This window comes from Choloepus didactylus, chromosome 4, assembly GCF_015220235.1.
Source record: "Choloepus didactylus isolate mChoDid1 chromosome 4, mChoDid1.pri, whole genome shotgun sequence".
NCBI classification, from domain to species: Eukaryota; Metazoa; Chordata; class Mammalia; order Pilosa; family Megalonychidae; genus Choloepus; species Choloepus didactylus.
This window is the reverse complement of record NC_051310.1, coordinates 11309067-11336612: the sequence shown is the minus strand read 5'-3', so window position 1 is coordinate 11336612 and position 27546 is coordinate 11309067. Positions and strand designations below refer to the sequence as shown.

The window sequence follows — 27546 nt, the reverse complement described above, 5'->3', positions numbered from 1 at the left end:
GCGTGAGTCCTAGCTCTGTCACTTCCTGGGACCTTGTCTGGTCACCCAGCTGCACCTCTTCCTGGCTGTCGTGATCATCAGATGAGGGCTGGTTTAGACTCCCTGGCCCATACCTGGTCCTCCATAAGCAGTAGGTGGTGGTTATTATTACTGATGTTATTGTTGTTGTTGAAGTCTCAGAGCCCCAGGGAAAAGACCGCACTTCCTCCGGTAGCTTCCAAGCCCCTTGCCACCCAGCTCTGCTGACCCTCCTGTCCCTGACTTTTCCCTGCCATTCCTTGCCTGCCCCAAGGGCTCCAGCCACGAGGCACGGCCGGAGTCTCCCACACAGCTCACCTGCCCCGCTCTGGGCTGTCACCTCCACTTGGAGGGTCTGGAACTTCTCCACCCTATTCCACAATCTGGCAAACTCCTACTCAGCCTTCAAGATCCAGCTCAGGCATCACCTCCTCTAGGAAGCTTCTTTCTGGGCCTTGGGATGCTTCTGTAAGGCCTTCTGCTTATGTCCTTTGTCATGCTTACCATAGTGCAAACATACTTGCCCATATATGTGCACTTCTATGTAAATACATATATAATTACAGCGTGTGTAAACGTCTGGCTCCTCTGCGAAGTTTTAAGCTGAGGACAGAGGCACCACCTGGAGCACGTATTTTGTCACTCTCCAGAGCCCATCACAGTTGCTGACGGTAGGTGTTCAGTAAACTAATAAATGAAAGCAAACTTGGGTAAGTCATTTGTCCTTCTGGGGCTCAGTTTCCTTATCTTCCAACCGAGGGGCTCAGCCTCAGTGGGCAATGCCCCCAAGGGTGGCTCATCCACTCAGCAAACTACAAGTGGTGTTTGTTTCAGGGCCTGCTCTGAGTGTAGGGTCCTGGCCACAGAGAAGAAACCCCTTCCCCTGCCAGTGAGGGGATGACACACTCATCACCAGTGTGCTGTTACGTTTTCCCCCAAGGATCCCGTGGTTTGCAATATTTTGTCTGTCCTGTATTAGTGTAGTGGCTCTCAATTCCTGCTGGCTCTTGAAAAAACACCTGGGCAACTTTAAATAGATAAAGCCATTCCAGAATATTCTGGAAAAAAAAAATTGAGGGGGAGGGGATGCATCTTTATTTTTACTGGACTCACACCAATTTTGAAAGGAGAATCTAGGGCTGAGAGTCGTGGTGTTAGGGACGATCACTTGGTTTTAGGGACAATCATTAGTTTCTCTTTTTGTTGTTAACACTCAAGCTGAAGAGCTGGTCATGACCAGCTATTTCAGAGATCATGGCTCAGGGCATAACATCCCTCGGACCACGAGTCTTTAGGGCGCACGGGGATGTCTGGGCTGGGGGTGGGGGGTGGTGGGATGGGAACCTCAGGAGGGGGTTCTGGCCTGCACAGCCCTCTTGCTTCAGGACAGTGTTTTGACTCCAGACCCCTCACCTCCTGCTGTCCTCCCCTGCTCTGCCACAGCAAGTCTGGCCACAGTGGTGGAAGCCAAGAGACCCTCCCTCCAGCCTCCCAGGAGAATCTGTACCAGCACCTTGCTTTGCTCTACCAGGAGGATGTTGAAAAAGCTCTAGGTGGTCCTCTCGGTCAGGTCTGTGCAGCCTGTAGACGAAGCACACCAACCCCGTCTAGAAGGATGATTCGTGACTTTTTGAATGTTCGTCTGAAGCTGCCAGGCCCGGAGGACCCAGAGACTGAATACAGGCCACTGGAAACCGCCTAGGGCCACACACGAATGGAGGGAGGGGTGGGTTCCCCGCAATGCCCAGCGTTAACTGTCTCCAGCGACTTCCCTGGTGAGGGAAGGGCGTGTGCATTGCTCCTCTGTTGCTCTCCCAGGAGCAGCTCTTTGTGCACAGGCTTCCTGCTGATGGAGCCTCCAGGGAGCTATTTAATCTGACTCGGGTAAAGAAAGACCTGCAAGCTCCCTAGGGCTGAGCTGAAGCCACCTCCCCCCTCTCCCAACCCAAACCCTGCCGGGCTGGCCTGGGCCTGCAGAGCACGGTGCCCCGGGGGGAGGATGACCCCCCATCCCCACCCCAGGCCCCGTGACCCCGCGAGACGCACTGCTCCTTCCAGCTCATCCTTTCCCAACCTTCTACCAGGAGAGGGGGGAGGGCGGGGTGGGGGATGGGGTCCTGAATCTGCCCAGGCTCATTCCCTTCCCAGAGGGAGCCTCTTAAAAGGTAAATCAGACCTTGTGGCTCTCCCACTTAAACCCTCCAGCGCTTTCCAGGCTGCCTTAGGAATCACTGGTGATCTGGCCCCTGGATCTTATCTCTTTCTTGGCCTTTCAGGAACACACCACACACAGCCCCACCCTGGGACCTTTGTGCTACCTGTTTCTTGCACCCGGAATGCCATTCTCCCTCATCTCCGACCCTGTCACTCTGAGCTCAGTTTAGGCACACGTCCTCCGAGGCCCTCCCTGACTGCTCCATCTACAGTAAGCCTTTCACACTTTCTGCGACAGCAGCTTGTCTTAATTCCCTGCATGGCACTGATGACAGTCTCATCGTTTCCCAGTTTGTTTATTATCCCCCCCCCCCTCCTCCCAGAATGCAAGGACCCAGAGGGCAAGGGCCTGGCCGTCTTGTTCCTGCAGAATCCCCCAGGGCCTTGGACAGGACTGGGGTAGAGTACACGCTGGGTGCACAGTTGTTGAATGAACGGTTCGGTGACTGCAAATGGGGACATCAGCTGCGGGCGTGTGCTGGGGTTTTACGTCGCTAGGGGACCGGGAGGGAGGGACGCCTTGCTCGGCCGGGCTCACACCAGCAGCGCCGTAAATGCGCTTCGGGGACGGGAACGTAACGAGGCGGAATTACGGGCTGTGGGAAGAGCTGGGCGCGCAGGGAGGGGATTCTGCGGGCGGCTGAGCCCCCATGGGAGACCTCCCTCCCACCCCCCCACACTCCCACGGCCTCCGGCTTTCGGTCCGCGGATTGTCCCCCAGTCCCGGCGACCAGCGGGAGAGTGGGCGGAGGAGCCGGGCTGCGCGCGCCGCCCGGGGTGAGGGGCACGTTCTCGGCGGCCTCGCCCCCTAGGGGCAGGGACGAGGGCACCGATCGTGCCCCGGGACACGGCTGGCGAGGCCCGCGGCCCTCCCAGGGCCCAGCAGCCAGAGCCACAGCCTCGGTCAGAGAAGGGAAGCGCGGCCCCGCGGGCCCGGCAGGGTGGAGGTGGGGGCGGAGGCGCCCGGGGCAGGGAAGGGGACAAAGAGCGACCCCCTGGCAGAGTCCTATTGTTTGTCGTGCCTCAGACGACGCTGAACTCCGGAGCCCCCGGGAGGGAGGCGGGGAGGTTGTCGCCCAGATCGTGGGTGTTTGTTTATTTGGGGCGGGGGGCGCGCGCCGGGGAGGGGGCTCGGCTCCCCGGGCCGCGCGTCCCCTTTAAGGGGAGCCCTGCCCTACCTTTCCCAGCGCCCCCTCCCCGCGTCCGTACCTGCATTTTAAAAGCGCCCTGCAGCCCGCGGATTGGCCCAGGCCGCGTCCTGCCGACGCAGGAACTTGAGCCGCCGGGGGTGGGGGGTAAGCGGGGTGGATGGGCGCGCCCATCTCGACGGCGTCCCCCACGCGCGCCCCGCCCCTCCCACACACCCCCGGAGCGGCCCAATCGGGCGCGCGCGGGGGCGGGACCGCGGTGCCAACGCGCCTCTGGCAGGGCGCGGGCCGGGCGGACGCACGGCGCAGGGGGTCGCGGGGGCCGGCCCGCGCCTCTGCCCGCCCCTCGCTGCCCCCTCCCGCCCCGGAGGCGGGGCCTGGCCGCGGCGCCCCGCCCTCTCCCCGCCCGCGGGTTGGGCGGGGCGGCTGGGACCCGGGAGCGGGGCCGGGGGCGGGCCTGCGTCTGCTTCGCCCGAGCCCTGAGAGCGCCCGCACCGTGGCCGCCGACGCTGCCGCGGCCCCGGCTCCTCCAGCCTCCCCAACCCCTGGCCGCGCGGGCTTCCGGCGGCTCCCCCGGCGGGCGCGGCGTGAGGGCGCGCGAGGCAACGCGGGGTCGGCTGCACGCGCCCCCCCGCCCGCGCGCGGACCGGCCCAGCGCAGTCCCGGCGCGGGGAGCGCGGGCCGGGCGAGGCCGGCGGGACGGCGCGGGCGATGCCGCTGTGACGGCCCCGCCATGGGCGAAGCCCCCGGCGGCTGCGGCGGCGGCGGCGGCGTCGGAGGAGCTGAGCCAGGTGCCCGACGAGGAGCTGCTGCGCTGGAGCAAGGAGGAGCTGGCGCGGCGGCTGCGGCGCGCCGAGGGCGAGAAGGTGGGCCTCATGCTGGAGCACGGCGGCCTGATGCGCGACGTGAACCGGCGGCTGCAGCAGCACCTGCTGGAGATCCGCGGCCTCAAGGACGTGAACCAGCGGCTGCAGGACGACAACCAGGAGCTGCGCGAGCTCTGCTGCTTCCTCGACGACGACCGGCAGAAGGGGCGCAAGCTGGCGCGCGAGTGGCAGCGTTTCGGGCGCCACGCGGCCGGCGCCGTGTGGCACGAGGTGGCCCGCTCGCAGCAGAAGCTGCGCGAGCTCGAGGCGCGCCAGGAGGCCCTGCTGCGGGAGAACCTGGAGCTCAAGGAGCTGGTGCTGCTGCTGGACGAGGAGCGCGCGGCGCTGGCGGCGGCGGGGAGCGCGGGCGGCGGGGGCAGCGGCGGCGCCGGCTCCCGCAGCTCCATCGACAGCCAGGCCAGCCTGAGCGGGCCGTTGACGGGCGGCGCGGCGGGCGCGGGGGCCCGCGATGTGGGCGACGGCAGCAGCACGTCCAGCGCGGGCAGCGGCGGCAGCCCCGACCACCACCACCACGGCCCGCCCCCGCTGCTGCCCCCGGGGCCGCCCAAGGCCCCCGACAACCAGGCCGGAGCCACGCACCGGTCCCTGGACGACCTGTCGGCGCCGCCGCACCACCGCAGCATCCCCAACGGCTTGCACGGTAAGGACAGCCCCGGTTCTCGGCTGGGGACCCCAAACCCCGCGCCCCTGCCGGGGGAGATGAAAGGGGCTGGTCCCCGGTCTCCCCGGCACCCTCCTCCCGCTGGCATCCGGACGCTGGGCGTGCGGGATGCCGCCCGCCGCGGTGATGGAGGGTGCCATTGTCGGCCAGAATCCGCAATCAGGCCTGGGACCCGCCGGAGCCCGGGAAAGTTTGGCGCCTGCGGAGTTGTCAGCGTGCCGCACTGCGGGGCTGGTGGCGGCACCTCATCCCAGCTGGGCTTCCCGGAAATCCGTGCTGGGCACCGGGAAGTTCTTCCTGGAAGCAAATGAAAGGTCCCTTGAGCACAAGGGAATTTCCCCTCTGCCTTGGAGCCACAGGCGGCTCCAGAACCCAGGCAGCCGCCACGTGTGTGCCGCGGCTTCGATTCCGCCGCCGTGCTGCTTCTGGGCCCGCGGGCCGGGAAGGTGCACTGGCAGCCGCGTTGAGGCCTGGAGGTAGCTGGGCCACAGGCTCCTGCATTCCCGAGGGCTGTGTCCTACACTTCCGTGGATCGGGGGATAGCTCAATGAAGACTGTAAGACTTTCCCACGGGATGTGCACTTGGGATGGGTCCTGGCTCTGCCACATGCAGTGTTTTCGCCCTTGTGTGCCTCAGTTTCTTATCTGTAAAATGAAGATGATGATCTCTGCCTCATGAGTTGAGGTGGAAAATAAGCTTCTGCAAGGAGGCAGAAACTGCTGCGTGCCTTACAGGGAGTGCCAGGTTGTCTGAGGCCAGGGTGTGGGCGGAGGACCTTTGGCCTCAGAAAAGCTCAACTGCTGTCCACCCCACCCAGCGACTGTGCGCCCCATGCTGGGAGTGCTCAGGTTTGTTCTGGGGGAGCCGAGCCGCCGTCTCCCTCTTCCCGCTCTCCTCTGGTGTCTCAGCCTTCCTGCCTGCCCTCCCCGTCCCCTCTCCTGCCCTGTGGGTGCCTTCCTGTGCTGCCACATTTTGGTGGCGCGGTTCCAGTCCTGGTGGGGATCTCTGCTGTCTGAGCTGCTTGTCTGAGCTGCTTGCCTCAAGGTGGAGTCTGAACAGCCTTTTCTGGTTCCTTTAAAGGCGTTCCCCCTGCAGAGCGAACACATCTAGGCCCTTAATGAGTGCGCTGCTGCAGAGTGACAGCCTGCGCAGAGGAGGGACGTGTTCTCTTTGGTTTGGTGGCCAAATGGCCTCTGCAGCCCTGTTGGGGTGGGGGCTGGGGTGGGAGTACACCCCCGTGCCTGGGTTTTTCCTTTATTTACTACCCTTTGGTGGGAGAGTTCAGGGCAGGACTGCCTTTAAGAGGGATATTCTGTTACCGATTGGCAATCTGCAACAACTCAGGTGTCCCCTTGTAACTCTGTATCTGCCCCCAACCCTCGGGCAGGTTCCCTAAGGCCAGCGGGAGTTGCTCCAAGTTAGGTGGTTTAATTTGTTGGGCATGGTGCCCTGCTCTTTAGAGCACCGTCTGGGAGTGAGGGGCCCCAGCCTCTCTGGCCTCACTTTCAGAGGGGGTGGGGAGAGGCTAGGGAGGGTCAGTTTTCTGGGCCTCAGTTTCCCCACATGCATCTAGAAGGAAGGTGTTGCTGCAGGACTGTGACTGGGAAAGGAGATTCTGTGCCTCTGAGCTGCATCCATGACACTTGGCGAGGGCGACTGCAGGCGCGGAAGTGCTGAGTGTCCTAGCGTATTTGCAGGGAGGGATCTGTCGTGAGGGACAATGGGATGGAGGTGCCTGTCTGGCTCAGCGGACGACTGTCTGGGTGGGTAGTTGTGACAGTCGGTAATGCACTGGGAGTGTCCTGGGCTCCACCAGGCTTTCCCCCCTTCTGGTGAGCGGACAGGGGTTGAGGTGCAGGGTCTCCCGCTGAATTCTGACTCCCCTCAAATCCCACGTATACTTGGAGCAGGAGGGCTGCAGGGCGTGCGGCAACCAAGCTGTGCTCTGCAGCGAAACGAACTCCAGCGTTCTCATCACAAATTCCAGTGCCCAGCGGGGTTATTATTGTTTAGTTTTGTCTTGTAAGGTCGTGTGTGGCATTGAGATGGACTGCCGAGGAGATGGGTTGGATGCCTGGAAAGAAGGGAGGTTCTTCTCTTAGAAAGCGGGCTTTTCCTTGTGGGATCCGTAGTTGGTTGTTGAAACCTGCTTGGTCTCAGCTCAACCTTACAGGAACCCCCGAGGAGGCAGTTATGTCCCCATTTTACAGACAAGGAGGTGAAGGCTCAGAGGGGTTCTGAGAGCCGTGGCCCGGGAAGGCAGTCAAGTCAAGTTGGGAAGTGTTGGTCCTGGGTGGGTCTTTGCTGAGGTCATTGCACTGCCCAGGCCTTGGGCTGGTTTGCAGCCAGGGCCTGGTCCCTCGTCGTTACTATTAATCAGTGGACACGGTGACACCGAGTCTTGATTGCTGACCAAGGTTTGTCCTGGGCCTCCCATCCTGGGAAACCTCAGCTCCCTCTCCTGGAGTAGACCTTCTGATAACCCACTCCCCAGAGGGGTCTGGCTGGCTTGGGTTTGAACCTCGGCTCTCCCACCCCCTCACCCTTGGGCAAGGGCTGTAACTTCTCCCTCTGCGCCTCTTCTGGAAAGTGGAGGGGCAACTGACAGGCCCCCCTGCCTCCCCGCAACCTGCCCGCAGTCCTCCGGGGTTGACGTGTGCAGCCGGGGACGGAGGCTCGGCACCCAGGAGGCACCCCACGGTTGTTAGGTTCCTTCTCAGGCTTCCAGGGTTCTCAAGTGCCCTGAAAAATGATAGGGCCCCCTTCGGGCTTGCCAAGCAGACTTGGGTTTTCTTTTCAGAACCTCTGTTTAGCCAGACAGCTCATCTAACAACTCGCATCCAAGCCGGGGCCAGGGGTGTGCGGCTGCGCCTGCTGTCCTGGAGGGGCCCACGGGTGTGTGTGTGTGTGTGTGTGTGTGTGTGTGTGTGTGTGTGTTGGGGGGGGACATCGGTGTTCAAGACTGCGCCTGCTGTCCTGGAGGGGCCCACGGGTGTGTGTGTGTGTGTGTGTGTGTGTGTGTGTTGGGGGGGACATCGGTGTTCAAGACTGCGCCTGCTGTCCTGGAGGGGCCCACGGTGTGTGTGTGTGTGTGTGTGTGTGTGTGTGTGTGTGTTGGGGGGGACATCGGTGTTCAAGACAGCCCCTGGCTGGCGAATGCGTGTGCAAATAGACCTCTCTGCCAGTCGGCTTTGGGGGTCTGATTGGATGGCTGGAGTCTGCACGGGGGGTGCCCTTTGCTCTTAATCCAGTGTGGCAAATCAAGGCAGGTGAGCCCCAAATATCAGAAAGTCAGGTTTTCTCCCTTGAACTAATGTGATTTTCATACAAAAGAATTTTCAGCTGTTTTTCCCCCAGGGTGAGGGGCTGCTGCTTGGGGCTTTTTAAAAGGCCTGCTCCTCCCCCCTCCTGGCCAGCTCCTCTTTAGCTAACGGAGAAAAACCACTGGGGACTCTGCAAGCCTATAAATAGACTTTTTCAAAGTTAGGATTAAAATTTTGAGCTTCTTAAAATGAGACAGGTTTGTTCTCTGGGGGGGGATGGAGCAGGGGTGGTCTGGGCCTTTTAAAAAACAGAGAGACCTGGCCCGGAATTGGCCTTCTGTGTGCAGCCCCACGGGTCAGGACCAGGGGCAAGATCAGTGAAGAGGGATGGGGCGGGTCAGATCACCTTTCGCCTTCTCTCCCCAGCCCCACCCTGATGGAATCCATCGGTGGCCCTGGGGGCTGGGCCCGAAGGGAGGGCTGGCCCCCCAGGAGCTCACAGGCTGGCAGTCCAGGGGGGCTCACAGGTTACCCCAGGAGCACCCCGTCCCAGCTCCATTGGGTTCAGGGCTCCCGCATGGCCCCAACACGGAGACCTGGGCGTCTCTGAATTGCAGATAGGGAAACTGACACCCAGGAGGTGTGATCATCTGGGGCCTGCGGGGCTGGTGGGGCTCCAGGGTCAGGCCTGAGCCCCCTGCCCTGCTGCCCCCTGTCACGAGGACAGGGAGCTCCATCTGGCCCGGAGGGTCTCCACGGAGGCTCTGCCAGCGAGGGAAGGCCTGGTGGGGGCCTGGTCCCCTGTGGATGGACCCGGGGTGGGTGGGGAGGGAGAGGCAAGGCTGGGGCTGTGGGGGGAAGGTGGGTGCCTCTCTCCAGGAAGCCAGACCCTTGCATGAAGCAACAGGGCCCACGTGGACCCAGGCAGGGGGAAGTGGGCATAGCCCGGGTGGCCGGCTCTCTTCTGTTGTTTTAGTTTTCATTCTTTGTGCCAGGCTGGGGGTGGGTGTGTGGGCACCAGACCCTTTTCCCAGATCTGTAAGCTCTTAGGACATGACCTCTGCTTAACGTTATCCCAGGACCAGCGTGATTAGAAAGAAAATCAGCTGTGGCTCATAATCTGTATTTTCCCCTCCATAGCCAGCTTGTTTCCTTCATTAGCATAGAAAATTGAGAGCTCCTGACACCTCAGTCAAGTTCCCAAACTTTCGTGGACCTCCACGTTCTTCATCTGCAAAGTGGGAAAACATCTGCTACCCTTTGGGCTGAGGCAAGAAGGTGTGCGATGATGCGTGTGGCGTGGGTGGCACGGCTGCTGCCTGGCACGCTAGTCGTGCTAATCTCCCCCAGGAGCACTTAGCACTGGAGGTGCTGGGGTCAGGGCCCTGCTCTTGGGTCGGGTGGGTGTGGGCGAGTGACCTTGGCAGCCGGCGGAATCTCTCCGTCTCCTTTCCTCATCTGTGCTAGGTGATACTCCTGGCCTAGAGCCGGGCCTTGGAGGACAGGTAGAGGGACCCTCCGCTGTTGGCCGGACCCCTGCAGATTTGCCCCCTGCGGCAGCAGCCAGACTCTCCTCGGCAGGTGGGTGGGTGGGGGCCCACGCCCAGACCTGTGTCAGAAGGCAAAGTCGATTCCTGACAAACGAGGCTTTGTCTAGTCACATGGAAGGGAGGTGGCCTTCCGGGCAGGAGGAGCTGGATGGGGAAGGTCTAGAAGTAAGTGGGTGCTGGACCACAGGTGTGGACGGAGAGCCCAGGGCCGACAAGGTGGGGGAAGGAGCTAAGACCGAGAGCCCCAGCCTCAGGCAGCTTCCAGGAGGCTGCTGGGGAGGTGTGGGCCCTGGAAACTTGTCATGCGGGCAGTGGTTGGGAGAACCAGAATGTTGAGCTGGGAGAAGACAAGCCTTGGGGGTGCTGGGTGGCCTCTGCCAGGCAGGGAAGGGCTGCAAGCCCAGGGGGGCTTCGCTCTGCGGACAGCCCCCAAGGGTGAGCCTGCAGTTCCTGCATTCAGACTTCAGTAATGATGGTCCACAAACAAGAGCCTACCAAGGGGGTGCTGCGATGCCTCTGGGGGTGGGGGACCCCCCCAGGGGAGGTGGGCAAGCAGCTACCTAGAAATGTTGTGAAGGGCATTCCCGAATCCCCTGGGGCTGGGGAAAGTGCCCATGGATACCCCAGTTGGCTCGGAGAGTGTTGAGTACGGCAAGAGAACTGTTGGCAGAACAAACTTGCCCTTCGAGGGGGGGAGAGAAACCTTAGCAGATGTTTGTTGAGCACTTACTGTGCCCGTGTTGCGAGCGCCTCATGCACTGTGATTTGTGGAGCCCCACTTGGGGAAGTGGGGTTGTGGAGCATTATCTGGTGTCAGGGTGTAGGCTGGGCTGGAGGCAGCAGGGGAGGGGCCCCGGCGGCCCTGGGGCAGTGAAATTGCCACTGGGAGAGAGCCACCTCTGCAGGTTCTCCCAGCCCCTGTCTGCTTCCTTGTGACCTCTGACCCCTAGGGTCAGTCAGACCAAAGCTTTTGGGGGGGTCCCTTTGAGAGATGGTGGCTGTCCCCACATGACTGATGCAAGCTTTCTGTCTGTAGCCCACGCACATTTGGGTAAGGGGTATTTGTCATGGCCTCTGGTGCCCTGCTACACTTGTCAGGGTGCCTGGGATCCGTGCAGGGACAGCTCTGGCGATTTTGGAGCTGGGAGGTAGGTAATTTCCATCTTCTTGGTGCATGATGACGAGGGGACCCAGTGGCTTCCCCAAAGGCTTGGGGATAGAAGAACTCACTGTGTATAAAAGTCCCGGAGTGGAGCCCCTCCCCTAAGCGAGCACTCAGCTGTCACTGCTGCAGGTCCTTCTGTCACTGTCCCTGCCCTGTCCTCTGCCCCGGGCCGGCTGGGTGGGTGGAGGTTCTGGGAGAAGTCTGACAGATGCTTGTGCTTGGACATGTCACTGACCATGTCTTGCTCTCTGGGGAGCAGGGTGCAAACATCACGTGTTTCATCGATTCACCTGTAAACGTTAACCCTGCATATGATACTTACATGAAAGCGAAACACGGTTGGAAGGAAGCAGAGGCTGGCGGCCCTGGGGGCTGGCTGAGGGTCTGTTTCCCTTTTCCTCCTTCCTGCCGCCCCAGTGGCCAGAGGCCTTGCCGGTAGTTATTTCCTCAGTTCAAAGACCAGCGTTTCCCCTTCCACGCTGTCCTGTTTCTTAAAGTGGGGTGTGTCTTAGGACCAATGTGTGCGTTTACTGCAGGGTTTGTTTTTTTTTTTTTAATTAAATTCAGTTTTATTGAGATATATTCATATACCACACAATCATCCATGGTGCACAGTCAGCTGTTCACAGCACCGTCATATAGTTGTGCATTCATCACCCCAATCTACCTCTGAATATTTTCTTTACATCAGAAAGAATCAGAATAAGAATAAAAAATAAAAATAAAAAAGAACCCAAATCATCTCACCCTCATCCCACCCTATTTTTTCATTTAGTTTTTGTCCCCATTTTTCTACTCATCCATCCATACACTAGATAAAGGGAGTGTGATCCACAAGGTTTTCACAATCACAGTGTTACTTGTTGCAAGCTACATTGTTACACAGGCGTCTGCAAGAGTCAAGGCTATTGGGTTGGAGTTTGATAGTTTCAGGTATTTACTTCTAGCTATTCCAATGCATTAAAACCTAAAAAGGATTATCTGTAGAGTGTGTAAGAATGCCCACCAGAGTGACCTCTCGACTCCATTTGAAATCTCTCAGCCACTGAAGCTTTATTTTGTTTCATTTCACATCCCCCTTTCGGTCAAGAAGATGTTCTCAATCTGATGATGCCGGGTCCAAATTCATCCCTGGGAGTCATATCCTGCGTTGCCAGGGAGATTCACACCCCTGGGAGTCGGGTCCCATGTAGGGGGAGGGCAGTGAGTTCACCTGCCAAGGTGGCTCAGTTAGAGAGAGAGAGAGAGAGAGAGGGCCACATCTGAGCAAACTGCAGGGTTTTTTTTTCCCTCCCTCCCGTTGTTGAGTGGACGGCACAGCCCCCGCAGACAATGTGTGGGTACACCGCGTCCGGTAGAGCCGGACGTCCCTGGGCAGACTGCCTGGAGTCCTGGAGGGGCTCGGAGGGACCGAAACGGAGGGGGAGCATCTGGAGTTGGCTACCCGGAGACTGGAGCCCTCCTTGACCTTCCCCGCCTGCACCCTCTGCCTGACGTTGCTGTCTGTCTGTCCATCCGGGAGCTTGTGAGGCCAGGCCCTGGTCCTTTCCACTCCCCAGCCTCGGCACAGAGGGGCAAGTTCCAAACACATCTTGTGACGGAGCCAGGTGTGTGCTTGGCCCAGGGCTGCGAGCCACCTGGGATTCCCTCACTGGGTCCTCACAACGGTCCTCGTTGCCAACGGGATGCCCACTCTGGCTGAGGTCACAGCTGCTCCCCCGTGATGGCCGGGTCCCCTTACCCTGGCTTGGTCGTGAGTGGTGCTCCTTTCACCCAGAAGTGCCCCTGTGTGGCACTCAACCTATTTGTGTGTGCCGGGGGCTCGGAGAGGAAATTGGGAGCCAGGGTGGGCCTTGAGGATGGGGTGAGCTGATGTAGGCAGAAGAGAGCGGGTGGGGAAAGAGGCACCCTGTCGGTGTTGGCTGGGTACGCCTGGGCTCCACGGGTTGGCAGGTGATTGGAAGATGGGGGGGCGGGCCCAGATGGGGGTGCTGAGAAGCTCCTCTCACTGCACCTGCGTCACCCCCTGCAGCCCCCAAAGTTCCTCAGGCTGTGGCCAAGTCGGATGTCTGATGGGCCTTTCCAAGGGGACCCCAAGTTAGGGGCCCACATAGAATTCTAATCCTTTGTGTAACCTGTCCCCTGCTACACACTTGATAGATACATGGATGCATCATCAGCTGGGCCTGAGGGGGGCCCCATTAGCAACGTGTTCCCCACATCCAGGGCTTTGGGGCCCACTTGTGCCTGCCCAGTCTGTGGACTGATCAGTGTAGGAGGCATCGGTGGCTTCTGCCTCACACTCTGGCCGTGTGCAAGTTCCTTCCTCTCTCTGGACCCTTATTTTCCCATCTGGGAAATGGGGACCCTGCCACTCTCCAGCCCTTGGACTTGGACTTCTACGACCGACAGCAATAATGGAAGGGCTGCCTGCTGCCCATCCTGCGTCTCATTTTCGGGGTCCTGTGAGCTGGCTCTATTTTCTATTCTGGACACCCTTCCACGCCACCCCTCCCCAAGGCCCCGGCAGCCCCAGTTTTGTCTCTGGCCTCACAGCTGGCCCGTGGCTTTGGCAGGCTGAGATCTCAGGGTAGATTGCTTGGGTGATGGGGGGGTGGTGGCAGGGTGCTCTGGGGACTCGGGGAGGTGCCAAGCGGCCCCGGCGTTGGCTGAAGCGAGACCCCACCTGGGCCAGCCTCTCCTCCAGCAGGGCCGGGTGTGTCCCCCCAATGGAATTACCTGCCACCCTATATGCCACCACCCGGGGGACGGTAACAGTTTTGGGTTTGGCATGAGAGCAATGCACTGTGCTCTGGTTCCTGGGTGCAGGGTTTGCCGGGGACAAGGGGGCCTGTCTTGGATGTGGGGGGCTCGGGTCGCTGTCCCGATGTGTCTCCCAGTTTAGCTCTTTCTTGAGTGTCCACCCCCTGGCCCCCGCACATAGTAGGTGCTCAGTAGATGTCGGAGTGAGCACCGAGGGGTCCGGGAGGCTCTGGGTGCCGTGCGCCCCAATTTGTCACTTTGGCCTCCTACTTTCACTTGCTTCACCTGGCACCAAAGGGCCTTCAGCTACGTCCCCTAAAACTTAAATCTTTCCCGAGAGGGTTGGGGGTCAGCACATCCCCCCCTTTCCCCTTTGTGGTTACTGTAAACACAGTTTGCTTTCATCACTGGTTCCTAAATGTGCTGTGTATTAAATATCACTGGGCAGAGGGCATGAAAAAATACCAGCTCCTGCGTCTACCTGGGAAAGGGGCTCTGTGGATGTTGGGGGGCAAGCTCCCTGGGGTCCTGGGCAGCCGGAGTGAGGGCCGCGGTGGAAAGCTCTGGGAGGAGAGCAGGTGAGACCGGGCGCCCACAGGGCAGCAGGGGCCAGAGAGCGCGTTGCCCCCCCTCGGGCCCCCAGAGCCGGCGGCTGGGTGTCAGCTCCCGTTGGCAGGCTCTGTCCCCTCGCTGACCTTTGCTGCCTGGATGCTGCGCACGGAAGGGTCGGGTCGGGGGTGCTGGCAGGCGGTGGGAAGCCGGTTTCAGTCCCGCCGTGCATTTCCCCAGCACCCGCCTGGCCCAGGCCTTGCCCTGGACACACCCCGCTTGCTCCCCACCTCCCCGTGCTGGGAGCTGTGAGGGAGGCCGTTGGGTGGGCCGCCCCAGCCGGCCGGAGTGGGGGTTTGGATGCTGTGTTCAGGGGGACAGACGCGATCAGAGCCGGTGGCACTGAGACGGCAGCCGGCAGCCGCCGAGCAGAGTTGACCCATTTCCAAAAATAGACCGTCCCCTGTCTGGGGAGGGATCCCTTTGTCTCCCCAGATCTGCTTTTCCACCGGTTCCGGGATGTAATGCGAGAAGGAGGTGCGCCCCTGGCTTGGGAGCTGGTGGCTCCCGGGCGCTGGCCCAGCCACAAGGGCCCGATTGTCCCCGGGCTGCTGCCATCTCCCTAATGAGCTGCTCGGGAGTGGCCCTTTGTACCCGGTTCCGGCCACGCCGCCCCGCCAGGGCTCTCCGAGGGCTCGGTTTTCCGGCTGCCAGCGCCTCCCGCCCTGCCCCTTCTCCTTCGGGTGGGCGCACCCACCCCTGTTACATTGGGGTAGGAAATAGGAAGGCTCGGTTCTCCCTCTGCCCTCCTGTCCTGGCTGCGTTGGTGCCCCTTGCCCTTCATCCCGGCCCTCTCTCTACCCTGCGTCACCCTTCTCCTGTTCCGGGCGCTCTGGGCTCCGTCCCCTGAAAAGCGGCTCAGGTTTCCTAGTCCACAGCAGGAAAGCAAAATCCCTGCCATCCTAGCTCTCTGCCCCCTGCCCTCCTTCCCTCCCTGCCCAGATGCCTCCAGGAGCACTGGGGGCCGAGTCCCCCTCCTTGGCCAGGCCTGGCGGCTGGACGCCCACTCCCGCTTGTCTTCTAGCACAGGGTGGTGAGCCGGCCCTCCTCGCCCTCCCTGAGAACCGCTTCCGGCTCTCTCCGTCCTCCGGCCCGCGGTGGGGAGCAGCACCCCTGCACTGTACCCCAAGTCTGCCTGTGGGTTCTCGCGTCCCCGTCCCAAGACTCAGGTTTCCCATTTCCCACTGCTGGCCCTGAGCCCCTGGGCCCGTCCTCTCTCAGGGGGGTCCTGCAAGCCCACCTGCCCCATGGCCAGCCTGCCCCAGCCCCAAGATGACCTCTAGCCACACGTGACTGCTCGATGTCATTAAGTTAAAAGTAAGTAGCTTTGCAGGTTTCGCAGTCGCCCCCACTGCCTTTCGAGTGCTCAAGATCGTGGTGGAGGGCGCAGACAGAGAGCACTTCCTCCGCTGTGGGGAGTTCTCTGGACAATGTGGCTCCTGCCTGGCCCTGCCCCCCTGTCACCCTCTCCTGCCTCCTCCACCTGCTGAGATCTCATCCTCACTTCGAGGCTCAGGTCAGCCCCTGGGACGTGCGGCCAGTGGCCTCACCTGCTGACGGCGGGAGCCTCGGCAGCCCCGGTTTCCAGGTGGCCTGAGCTGTGGGTGGGAGCTGATTCCTGAGGATGTGCGGGGGACCTCGGCCCAGGGGGGGCCACACAGCTCCAGGGGCTCCCCAGCCGAGCCCAGCCCTCTGGTCCCAGCTGCCAGCTCCTGATCCTCAAGATGAGGCCAAGAAGCTGCAGGATCTGGAAACAAAGGAGGTGATTTTTAAAGAGGTGAGGTGGGATGGGGAGAGAAGGGGGCGAGCCACGGCTTCCCTCTCCTCCCGTGGGGAGCCCCTGGCTCTGTATCCTTCTGCAGCCACAGCACTGGGGGTCGTCTCCCTGGGGTTCAGGAGCTGCTGGGCCCAGCTATGCGCTGTTACCCCAGCCCGTCCCCCCGTGGTGGCACTGGCCGGGGCAGTGAGGCCACAACGCACCTCACCTGGGGCCTGGCCCAGGCTCAGCTCCCTCCGCCTGCTCCTCGCACCCTTGGGCACCCTGGCCTGAGCTGGCGGATGGGGCGAGGGAGGGGTGGTCAAGGGGATCATGGCAGAGAGACAGCTGGGCCTTGGGCCAGACAGATGTGTGCTCCCACCCTGACCCCTGTGAGGGTCTGGGCAAGGTTCTGCTTCAGCTTCACCAACCTTGTGCTTTGGGAGGGGAGGCAGAGGCCCCTGTGAACTCACTCTGGACGTGCAGCGACGGTGTTGGGAGGAGCTGAGGCGGGCAGGGGGTCTGTGCTGTCGATGACCCCCAGCACCCCGAACCCCGCCGTGCCCCTGATTCTCCTCCCGGCGTCCCCCTCCTCTCCCGTGGGTGTTTCCTCCTCAGCTGGCCCTGCTGACCGGGGTTTGCCCGTTGGAACTTCTCCTGCTGCTAGGTCCCAGGGTGCTGGTCCTCTCCTGTGCCGGCTCCCCTACCCTGCACCTTGGGGGCCAGTGGAGGGTGGTCCCCAAGCCGGGTGCCGCTTCGATCTGACCATGGCCCCTCAGAGCCCCTGAGCCCGTTCTGCTGAGTTCAGATCTCACTCCCCAGCGGGCGTCAGCTCGGGTACAGGTGACACGACTGCTCCGAGTTGTGGGAGGCCCTGGATGAAAGACCCCTTAGCAGGAGGGAGGTGGGGGGGAGGGCTCCCAGCGGGCCTGCCCTCCTGCCCAGGGTAGGTGCCCTCCGGGTGGGCCACGGGCCTCTCAGGACCCTGCACCCTGGGCAGCGTGGCTGGGTTCTTTGGCTTGGCGCTGCGATTGTGGGGTGGTGGTGGGGGGCACCTTGGCCGGCCCCATGCACCTCTGGGTTCCTGTAGCCTGTGCTGCCTTCCAGGTCAGGGCCATCCTCACGGAAGGGCCAGCGGCCTCCGTGGTCACTGGCGGGTGCATCTCCGTGGCCGTCTTTACCTGGGACCATGGCGGGCTTTGGGGCACCCTGAACCCGGGAGTCGAGCTGCTCTCGTGTGTGCTGCCTGAGACCTGATCCAGAGCGGGCATCGGAGGCCGTGGCCCGGGACAGAAGGAGCACACAGAGGACTAGCAAGGGGCCTGCTGAAGCTTTTAAAAAATTGAAGTAAATAAACGTAACGCAGCTCGTGGCAGAGAAGCTCTGCACAGAACATAAGGGCGTGGTGTCAGCTCCGCGGGTCTCCCCAGGGTGAGCAGCCAGTCCTGGTCGTGCTGTCGTTTGAGGGGTTCGGACAGTCAGTGAAACGCTGACCCCAGCCCCGTCCTCTGTCCTCAGAGCTCGCCCCGTTGATTCTGCTTGTGCATCTTCCCAGAAGTTTTTTTAACTGGGCTTTAGGGTTGTTGGGTAGATGTTCCCTGCAAGTCTGTGCTGCCTGTGGCTCCTCTCTCCTTGTTTTCTCTCTGCCTCGGGCCCCTCACTCTCCCCAGCTCTCACTCAACCCCTCCGTGGAGGAGAGCCTGCAGGAACTGGGGAAGGTTCTAGATGCAGGGGCTCCCGGGCGTATCCGCCTCCAGCCTCGTCCAGCTGCTGCCCCTGGCCCAGCCCGTCTCCCTCGTCAGCCGACCCGGGGCCTCCTGGGCTGTTGGGAAACTCCGGCTGCTTTGGCTTTAGGCACGTGCAGAGCCAGTTCCTCCCTCAGGCCCTTGCCTTCCAGGTGCCAATCCACACCAGGTGACCATCTGACCCACGCCAGGTGTCCACCTGCCAGCGCTCCCCGGGGCCTGTCGCCCCGGCCCTCCTGAGGTTTGCTCCCCCAGCGTCCTCGGCCCCACGTGCCAACTCCCCACTCCCTGCGGCCGCCGCTGCCTGCAGGAGCACATGAGGACAGGGAAGTCTGACTTCCTTCTCTTGGCTGCACCTTGGTTCTCTCCTTGCTCCTGTGGATGAAGCCTCTGGTGCCTTTTGGATAGGCCTGTGGGCTCCGTTTCCTCTGCCTGAGTATCCGTGCTTTGGTGTGTTTGCCGACTCGATGGAACAACAGGGTTGGGAGCAAGGGGGCCTGGGTGCGAGGAGGGGCGTTTGTGTGCTGGGCGGGCAGCCAGGCCCGAGGCCACCCCGGCTTGGCTTCTTGCTCTGGAATTGTGGCCCCCTGGCCAGCTGAATATTCTCAGCATCTGGGCAAGGCCCCTGGGGAAGACACAGCCTTTTGGGGTGGTTCCTACGTTCAGCAGAGACTTCTGTTTCCCCGGCAGCGTCCCCATGGCCCTGCCATGGTTCACTGATTTGCCGCTGGAAGAAGTGGGGAGGATGTTGGCATGTCTTAGGAAGCCCGTGTGCACCTTGGGGTCTGCCAGTGGGGGTGTCGGGTGAGGGCGGGCTGGGAGGGTGCTGTGGAGGGGAGGGGCAACGAGTGGGGCAAGCGGGGGCTGGCAGTGAGGGTCGACGAGGCCTGCTTGCAGCAGACGTGGCCGAGACGGGCCGTGGGATGGAGGAAGGCCCCCAGCGAGAGTGACCGTCGGCCACTGCCCGTTTCCACAGCCCTGAGCCCCCGGGAGAGAGAGAGGCAGCCCTTCAGCGAGGACGGGGAACCCGGGGCCTGGCAAGGAGCCTCCCCAGGCCACATGGCTGGGTCGAGGGGTCCTGCCCCAGGGGCACCTGCTCAGTGGTGCCCCACCCTGGGAACCCGGAGCCTGTGGGACCCCGTACTTGCTGGCCCGGGAGCGAGGCTGTTTGGGCGGGAGACCCTGGGGAATGGGTGGGTGACGCCTGGTCTTGTCTGAGAAGCTCGGAGGGGGCTGTGCTGCCTGGGGCCTCCCCTGCCTCAGCGTCGTCATCAGCGAAGTGGACTCGGGCTGGAGATCTAGATCCACCCATGCTCTTCTTCATTTTATTTTTTCTTCTTTTTTAAAAATCAGGGAATAGATGGAATCACCCTCAGAGGCCGTGACGCCACTTGGGCCTGCCCCTGACCTTGGGCCCTGCAGGTGTCCCATGGCCTTGAGTCTCCAAGGGCTTCAGCAGGTGGTTCTCCTTGAGGGTGATGGGGAATGGCCTTGGAGCAAGAGTCGGAGAGTGGCCGGTGGCAGTGGGGGTATCGGGCCCGGGGAGTCCTGCTCGGAACCCCTGGGGCTCTCCTGAGCAGGTGGTGGTGTCCAAAAGCGTTCACTCCAGACCTCAGGATTTCATCCTTTTAATGCCCCAGGGGGAGGGGAGGGCCGGCGGGGGTGCTGCAGGGGTGGTCCCACAGTGGAGCAGGAGGCAGGGCTGTGAGAAACAAGCACTATTCCTAAAAAGGAATAAACGCTCACCCGATTGTGGAGAAGAAATGAATTTATTCACGGTCTTGCAAGGACGGGCACCCAACCAAAATGTGGGGGTTGGCGCACAGAACAGTAGACCCAGCAGTATTTATTCCCTACACCTAACCTCAAGTCCCTCCCGTTTCTCCATTGGCTGGATACTCCAGAGGTTACATTCTATTCGACAAGCCTAACTAGCCCGCCCAAATTTGACACATGCAGCCCGCCCAAATTGGAAACATTTGAAAAAAGTCTCCTGTGCAAACTTGGAACCTTTGAAACAAGTCTCCACCCTTCTTTCCTTTGTTCTTGAGCTGTGGAGCCAGTCTGAGCTAGTTTAGTAACATCTTATGAAGCTGTTTAAGGAAATTCTACCCCTAGTCTCCACCTTGCAAGGACAGTAGATAGTGGGTGGATAAGCAGGGGGACTGACTGTGGATAGTGGGCAGATAAGCAGGGGGACTGACTGGATTACAGTTTGTCTTTTTAACCTTCTGCCACTTCCTTAACTGCCCCACCCTGTGTGAAAGCTAAACTTAATCTAATTCTCACAGGGCTGCGGGCTCAGTGGGTGGCCACCCCCCCCCCACATCCTCCCGGTGGGCCCTGGGGCTTGTCTGTGGCTGCAGGCCTTGGAGGCAGCCCCCCAGCCCCCCAGCCCCCGAGGCTCCTGGTGCCATTTGGTCAGGCCAGGGTTCTGCCAGAGGGATGTTTCCCTCCAGTTTGGGGACCTCACAGGCAGCAGCAGGCATGGTGGGAGGGGCAGCTGATGGGGAGCTGATGGGCCTGGCTGGGGGGCTTGCTGGCCCCCAAGCCCTGCCCCATGTCTATAAAATGTGGGTCTCACACCCCCTTTCTGTCCACACCCCTAGAGGCTCTGACAAGGAAATGCTCGCCTGCGAGAGGACGAGCTGGCCCCCGGAAGCCGTGCCTCGTTAGGGGGCTGCCTCGTTAGGGGGCTCTCCATCCGGGCGTGCGTTCATTGACCATTGAAGTGCTTTGGCGGGAGGAATCCTTGCGCTGTTCTCCTGTGCCCACAGGCAAGGGGTTTATCGACCCCTCTGGGTCCCCGGCAAGCCCTGGGGTTTCACCCACACCCCTCCATGCCCCCTTTCGTGTGTGCCAGCTCCAGCTCCCCGGCTGGTGCTTAGACAAGCACACCCCCTGCCCCACCCCCAGCCCCACGCCTCAGTTTTCCATATGTGCTGGGCAGGGGGTGGCAGCTCTGTGTTGCTGCACCCAGGGCTGCTTAACACTGGGCTCACTGTCTCCAGTGGGGGGGGCTGCCAGCTGCGAGGGTGTGGGTGGCAGGTGGGACTGTGCCCCCGTCCCCCAGGCTGGACCCTGCTTGCCGGGCGTGGGAGCCAGATGGGCTTGGTGGGCCCTGTGTCCAGGAAAAGGGAAATGAGCTGCCTTTCCTCTGTGTTAATTCGCAGGAGCCCTCGCCTCATTGTCCCTGTCTGTGAGGGGTTTCTGTGGTCCTCTCCAGCCTGCCCATCCTGGCCTCAGAGCTGCGTGGGGTCACTGTTACCTGGTCTGGACGGCACCCGAGGCAGGGCAGGGAGGCCTGAGGAGCACAGAGAGGGACAGTGGCCCTGTGTGGGAGGAGGGGGAGCTGCTGGCCTGCAGGCCCGGCCCCCCTGCTGTGTTTGGCAAAGGACTGGGATGGCCCCACTCATCCCCCTTGGTGGGTCCTGCTGAGCCAGGGACTTGGGGACTCACTGGGCCCCAGAGGTTCCAGATCATTTGAAGCGTCCAGAGTGGTGAGGGTCCTCTCCCAGGCTCTGGCCGTGACCCCATGCATGACCCCACGCATGACCCCAGACAAGTCTCGCAAACCACAGGCCTCATCTTTCTACCTCTGTTAAAGGTGGGGCCCCCCCATCCTCTCCATCTCCCTGGCTGAGGATCGGACAAGATGATGGCATAGTGAAAAGCCCAATAATAACAATAACGTCTAGCAATTACTCAGCGCTTTACATCTGTTTATTCATTCCACCTTCACAAGGCTGGAGTACTCATTTTCCCCATTTTACAGGAGGGGAGACTGAGGCACAGCAGTTACATAGCTTGCCCAAGGTCCCGGCATGGAAAATAGTGGGGCTGGGGTTTGACTCCTGGTTGTCTGTCCCTGGGGTCCGTGTGTCTGACCATTGCCCCGTACTGCCACTGTGTGCTCTGTGCACATAGAAGCAGCATTTCCCCCTTCCAAGAACTTTCTCTTCTTCTGAGACAACTGCCTGTTCACGGTAGAGAACGCAGAAAGCAATCGTCTTTGCCCCAGCACGTGCGGCCCTGTGCTGCCTTGTGAAGGCCGGCCGGTGAGGCGGCGTGAGGAGGACGGGCCGGGAGCACCCTTGTTCCATGCATGCTCTCCCTCCTCCCCGGGCGGGGGCACGACTGTGAGGCTGAGCACGGGTAGGGTCACCCAGCCTGGAATTCGTGGCTCTGGGGCCGTGCGGGGTTTACTTTTCGTGGTGCGCCCCAAGTGACAGGTGTCCAGGTGTTGTCTCTGCTCCCGAAACCCTGAGCTCAGCCTTCCCGGTTTTCCCTGGGATCCACGATGGTGCTGCAGGAGGCTGGAGCCGCTGCGGGTGTGCGGTGAGCCCGTCCTCTGGGCTGCGCTGGGGAGGGGGCTGTGCAGGGACAGGTGAGGCGTGTCCTCCACGCACGTCCTTCCCGGGTGGGGCTGGGGGCACCCACAGCTGCCGTCTCGCCCGGCCCTGGTGGGTGGCAGCCTCCCAGCGCCGCCCCCAGCTCGTGGTTGATTACGGGCAGGCGGGTGGAGCACAGCCTGCTTCTCGGTTAATCCTCGTGCATTGTGGAAAGCCTTGGAGGCCCTGAAAAGTTCAAGATACAAATTAAATGATCATCTATAAGCCCACCGCCCGGAGAGAACTGCTGTCAGCGTTTGGCTGGACCCTAGAAGAGGAATTGCTGGGTCCAAACTTATGTCCATACCCATCTTTTGACTTCTTATTGTGAAACAATGGTAGACTCACAAGAAGTTGCAAAGATAGTTCAAGGGGTTTTTCTGCGTCCCCTTCGCCCGGCCTCCCTGAGGGGTGGGGCCCCTCCCAGTAACAAAGCCAGGACGTTGGTGGGGATCGCAGCCCGTAACTCGGACCCTGCATTTTTACATGCACGTGTGTGTGTAAAGTTATATGAAATGTTACCACGTGTCTAGATTCCTTGTACGCTCTTAAGAAAAATAAACTTCAGTTCATACCCAGTTTTAGATGTTCAGAATCTCTGGGAAGGTGGTACGGAGGGTTTGCGTGTACCCGGCACCCATTTGCCCTGTTGAGGCCTTCGTTAGGATGGGACGTTTACATCAAGCCACAGTGAACCAGTGTGGGTACGTTATCATCAGGGAAGTCTGTGCATTATCCACACTTCCTGAGATTTTTTTTAACCTCAGTTCTTTTTCTTTTCAGTATTCTGTCCAGGACACACTTTTAAAAACTCAAATTTTGCAGGCTGGCACGTATTCCCCAGGTTTTAGCCCTACCTCTTTTGACCTGTGCGTGTTGAGGCTTTCTCGTCACTTCATTAACTCTGCTTTGAAAATGGCATTTTCGGCGGTCCTTCGTCGTCCCATCACGTGGACGTGGTGGTGGTAGGGGGTCCTGGTGGGCTGGGATGCAGCCGGGGGCCCCACCTGTTCCCAGCCGAGGCTCCTTCGGCCGTGGCCGCCCTCCTGATGGTGTGGGAGAGGTGGGCCTTGCCTCCTTCCATGTGGAGGGCATGCACGAGCCTCTCTGAGACCCCCCCCCCCCCACCACCTTGTCGTGGCTGGGCCGGGATGCTTCACACCAGCGGCGAGCCGTGTCGCGCAAACACAGCGAGGTCCTGTGGGTCCTGCTGCCCCTGCTTCCCCCTCCTTGAGCCTCGGTTTCCCCCGGGAAAGCTGACACACTCAGGGGTCCTTCCCGGCCTTGTGGGGAGAAGCAGGTGAGGGTTTGCAGCCTGCAGGGGCTCCTGGGGACTGGGTCAGTCGTGACTAAAGCCACAGATCTCAGCTGAAGGCTGGACATGTGGTCCAGAGATTGCCAGGCTTAGAAGAGCCGCCAGGGGCCGTTCCCAAGGGGCCGTCCGCCTTTTGAGACAAGGCCGTGAGCCGGGGCCCGGCCACCGACAGGATGTCCCTCTGCCAGCCCATTGAGAAACCCGCCTGGAGACCCTCCTTTGGCCCTGGTGCAGGCAGGCGAGAGAATCGCAGACAATGGGGAACTAGGGAACAAAAGGGGCCGTTGTGCAGGCAGGCCCATTGTGCAGGTAATTGGATTTCTGCCTGCCAGCCGGGGCCCCTCGGAGCTGGGGAACCCTGGGCTGGTGGCACCCCAGGCCCGAGCCTGCAGGCCGCGTGCCCCTCCCGGGAAGCCACTTGCCCTCCTGGAGTTAGAACAGGGTGTTTATCGTCAGGGCCTGCATCCTCTGCGGCGCCGGGGACCAGCTCACAGGGCCACCCCGCCTGGCCCCGGCTCCCTCTCCTTCTGGCTGCTCCCCATTCCACCTCCCCCGGCCCAGGTCAGGTATGTGGGGGGCCCCAAGGCAGATCCTCTCGATAGCTAATCTTGCCTGGGGTCTTCTGAGGGACAGGAACACTGAAGGGAGTTGGGACCTGTGTCCATCCCAATGTGAGTCTGCAGGTCTCGTGGGCCTGGTGCACCTGCCGTGCTCCTGCTCTGGTGCTGGAGACGGGATTCCACCCCTCCCCCTGCTCCAGTGGCCCCGGGACTGAGGCCTCTCACCTGGGTTCCTGTTGGCCCCTCACCTGGCCTCTCACCTGGCCTCTCACCTGACCCCTCACCTGGCCTCTCACCTGACCTCTCACCTGGGCCTCTCACCTGGGTTCCTGTTGGCCCCTCACCTGGCCTCTCACCTGACCCCTCACCTGGGTCTCTCACCTGACCTCTCACTGGGTTCCTGTTTGCCCCTCAACTGACCTCTCACCTGGGCCCCTGACCTGGCCTCCCTGCTGGCCTCCCTGCCTCTGAGACCACCACCTCCAGCCCTCTCTGATCCTCCTGGAATGCAGCCTCACCTGCCCTGACCCTGCAAGGACCCCTCAGCCTCAGCATCAAATTCAGGCTCCTTGGAACAAAGTTGGAGGTCCTCCGTGATCCAACTCCTTCTCCATCTTTTTCTCCCTTCTCTTCCAGAAGCTTCCATGACCCCCGTTCAGTCGCACTTTCTCAACTACCATCTGGACGTTTACGTGCCTCCTGTCTTTGCCGTCTTCTCTGCTTCCAGTGCCTCCCCACGCCCCACCTTGGGGAAAACTCCACTCTTCCAAGCTGCTGCTGAAATGCTGCCCCCTCTTCTTAGTTTTCTAGCCTCTCCCTCCCAGCAGTGTGCCCAGAGTCCCCCGTTCCTTCACCCGCAGCCCTTGGCGTGGGCGTCTTTGAGATGTGGGTGATGCTTCTGGGGTGTAAACTAACTCCTAGGCCGGCACCATGTTGGAGTTGTCTGCTGATCTGGTGCCCACTGAGCACGAGGCCAGGACAGGTGCCTGCTTGGGGCCTGTCCTGTGAGTCACGGGTGGGGTTGAGCCCCCTTGGCAGGGGCAGATGAGGGATGCCCAGGGCTGGGCCTGCTGCTTCCCGTCCCAGCAGCAACTTGTCCCTGGAGGCGTCTGCCCTGCAGCCCCAGGGGCTCGCTCTCGACAGTGTCTTCTGGGCACTGTGGTTCGTACCGGGGCCCGTTGCTGGGATCACCGCCCACGTCCCGCCTCAGGCCGAGACCCCGGAGCAGAAGGTCCAGGGCAGAGGGAGATGGTCAGGAAGGCCTGACAGACAGCCTCACAAACCCGTGTGCCTCAGTTTCCCCTGCTATAAAATGAGGACAGCCACCAACTTGGTGAGTGTGTGTGTGTGTCTCCGTGTGAGCCCCCACAGCTGGCACCCGCCTCCCCATGGTCACGTTCGATGGTTTGAGAGCCTCCCTCCCCACAGCTTCTATTTTTGCTTTGACCTTTAGTGATATGCTCCCCGCTGCTGGGTGCCTGGTGTGGTGATGAGTTTATCAGTGTAACTGGGAGAGGGGACAGGTTTTCTTCCTTAAAAACAGAGCTGACCCGTCCACACTTCTTCCAGGATGGGTTTTGAGGGGTCTGCTGGGGGCGTGACACCCCGATGGGCCTTGTGGTGACTGGGGGACATGGGCGGCGTAACTGCTCGTGCTTGCACGTGCTCCCTCCTGCCCCCCAGCCCCGTGGAGCACGAGGAAGCTGAGGGCTGACCCGGCAGGGGCCCAGGGCAGTGCCGGGGATGTGTAGCCCCCACCAGAATGTAGACGCCTCGGTTCCAGGTGGGGAGAGTGAGGCCAGGGTCCCCACGCCCCGGTGTGTGCATTCCCCTGGAAAATGGCTCAGGGAGACCCTGCACCCCTGCCAGGTCCTGCCTGCGGCTGTGGGGACAAGGGAAACAGAGATGTGGGCATCTGGGGTCACCTGGTCACGGTGTCCATGGCCCCCGCTTAGCCAGGCCCGAGAGGCCCTGTGGGCCCTTTGGGGGAGCAGATGGAGCTGGGCTGTACCCCTTCCACCTCCTCGCCGGGCAGCTTGCTCTGCTGTCCCAGCCTCCTCAGTGGCGCTGCTGGTGGCTGTGCAGACTGGGGGCACACGGGCCACAGGAGGGTCTCAACACACAGTGGTGGTGATGGCCATCAGTTCAGTCTGAGGAGGGCTGCCAGGCAGGGAGGAGCGGCGAGCAAGGGACGGGGCCGAGAGCCGGGGCTGTGTTCTTGTTCTCTTCTCTCTGGGGCTTGGCATCCACCCAGCTCGGTGCAGCCGAGCCCCCCTGCTGCTGCCTGCTCACACCCCGGGCCCCCAGGAGCTGATCGGGGAGGCGGGCGAGGCTGCTGGGGCTTAGCAGGTGCCCACTGGCATCCACCGTGTGCCAGGGCAGCCTGGCAGGAGAGGAGGGTGCGTTTCTGGGGGTCGGTGTCTGACGAGGGCGTCCAGGCTGTGGAGTGGGGGGCTGGTGTGGGAAGAGCCGCCGCTTGCTCTGTGACCCCAGGTGTGTTGCCTCCCCTCTCTGAGCCTCGGTTTCCTACACACCGATGGACGGCCCTCCCTACCCCAGGTCTCCGGGGTGTCGTGGGCAAGAAGATCGCAAACCTCAGGGGGCCCCGTAAATACTTGCCGTTCCTTGGGCAGCCCTAACCGGGGCCCTGTCAGTGCCAGGACTGGTGGGAGAGGGAGGGTTCGGGGGGATCCTGAGACTTTGGGGGTGTGTGTGCTTGTGGGTGCTCGGTAACCATTCGTGGCCTGCTCCGTGTGGCAGCTCCATGTGGACGTGTGCCTTGAACCCTCAGCCCTCCCCGGCTCCCTTGCGTGCGGCTGCCGGGCCCAAGAGGCAGGATCCTGCAGGTGAGGTTCATGCGGGTGACCCTGGCCGGGCCGGGGTGGAGGGAGGGCAGCCGCCTGGGAGCTCCCCGCTGTGGGGACCCAGCCCTGCGTGGCTCCTCGCAGTGGAGAGGGCCTGGGGCTGCCCGGCCTGCCCATCCCATCTGCAGCCACCTTGGGGCGGGCTGGCCAGCTCCGGCTCTGGGTTTGAGGTGGGGTTGCTGGGGGGTTGGTGGGGACATCAGGGGCTCATCTCCGGGGAGGGCTGCTGTAATTTTCATCAGAAAGAAAACAGCTCTGCTCCAGTTTCAGGAAACCCCGCCCCTCATTTCAGTTGCACTTGGTGATTGTTGGACACCTTGGGGTGCCCCTGGGATCCCTTTGTGGGGCCACCATGCTTTCTCTTTGGGCTGGAGGGAGATGGGGTTATTGGTCTGAGAAGTTCATGGAGAGGGGAGTTTCTGGGGGTGGAAGGTAGACGCAGCCTGGCTTTTCCTAGGGTTTCCCCTTGCAGCTTGAGTTCGGAAGGGAAGGGATGAATTCCGGAAGGGCATGGAAGAGGGCTCCTCGGCTCATGGGTCTCTCTGACTCTGCGGCAGGGGAGAGGGTGACTCTGATTCCTGATGTCCCGGTGTCCGTCCCTGTCTGTGGCTGGCAGCCCTGAACCAGCTGGACCCT

The 27546-nt window shown here is 61.4% G+C and overlaps 1 protein-coding gene across 1 annotated transcript in view; it reads left to right on the top strand.

The window, feature by feature from the left end:
- Positions 1 to 3460: 3460 nt before the first annotated feature.
- Positions 3461 to 27546, top strand: part of CCDC85C (coiled-coil domain containing 85C) — a gene marked incomplete at its 5' end in the record, with an annotated part of 81542 nt that continues 57456 nt past the window's right edge. Inside the window, one exon of the mRNA XM_037835010.1 lies at positions 3461 to 4907. Within this exon, the coding sequence (XP_037690938.1) occupies positions 3461 to 4907 (1447 nt within the window). The remainder of the gene's footprint in view (positions 4908 to 27546) is intronic.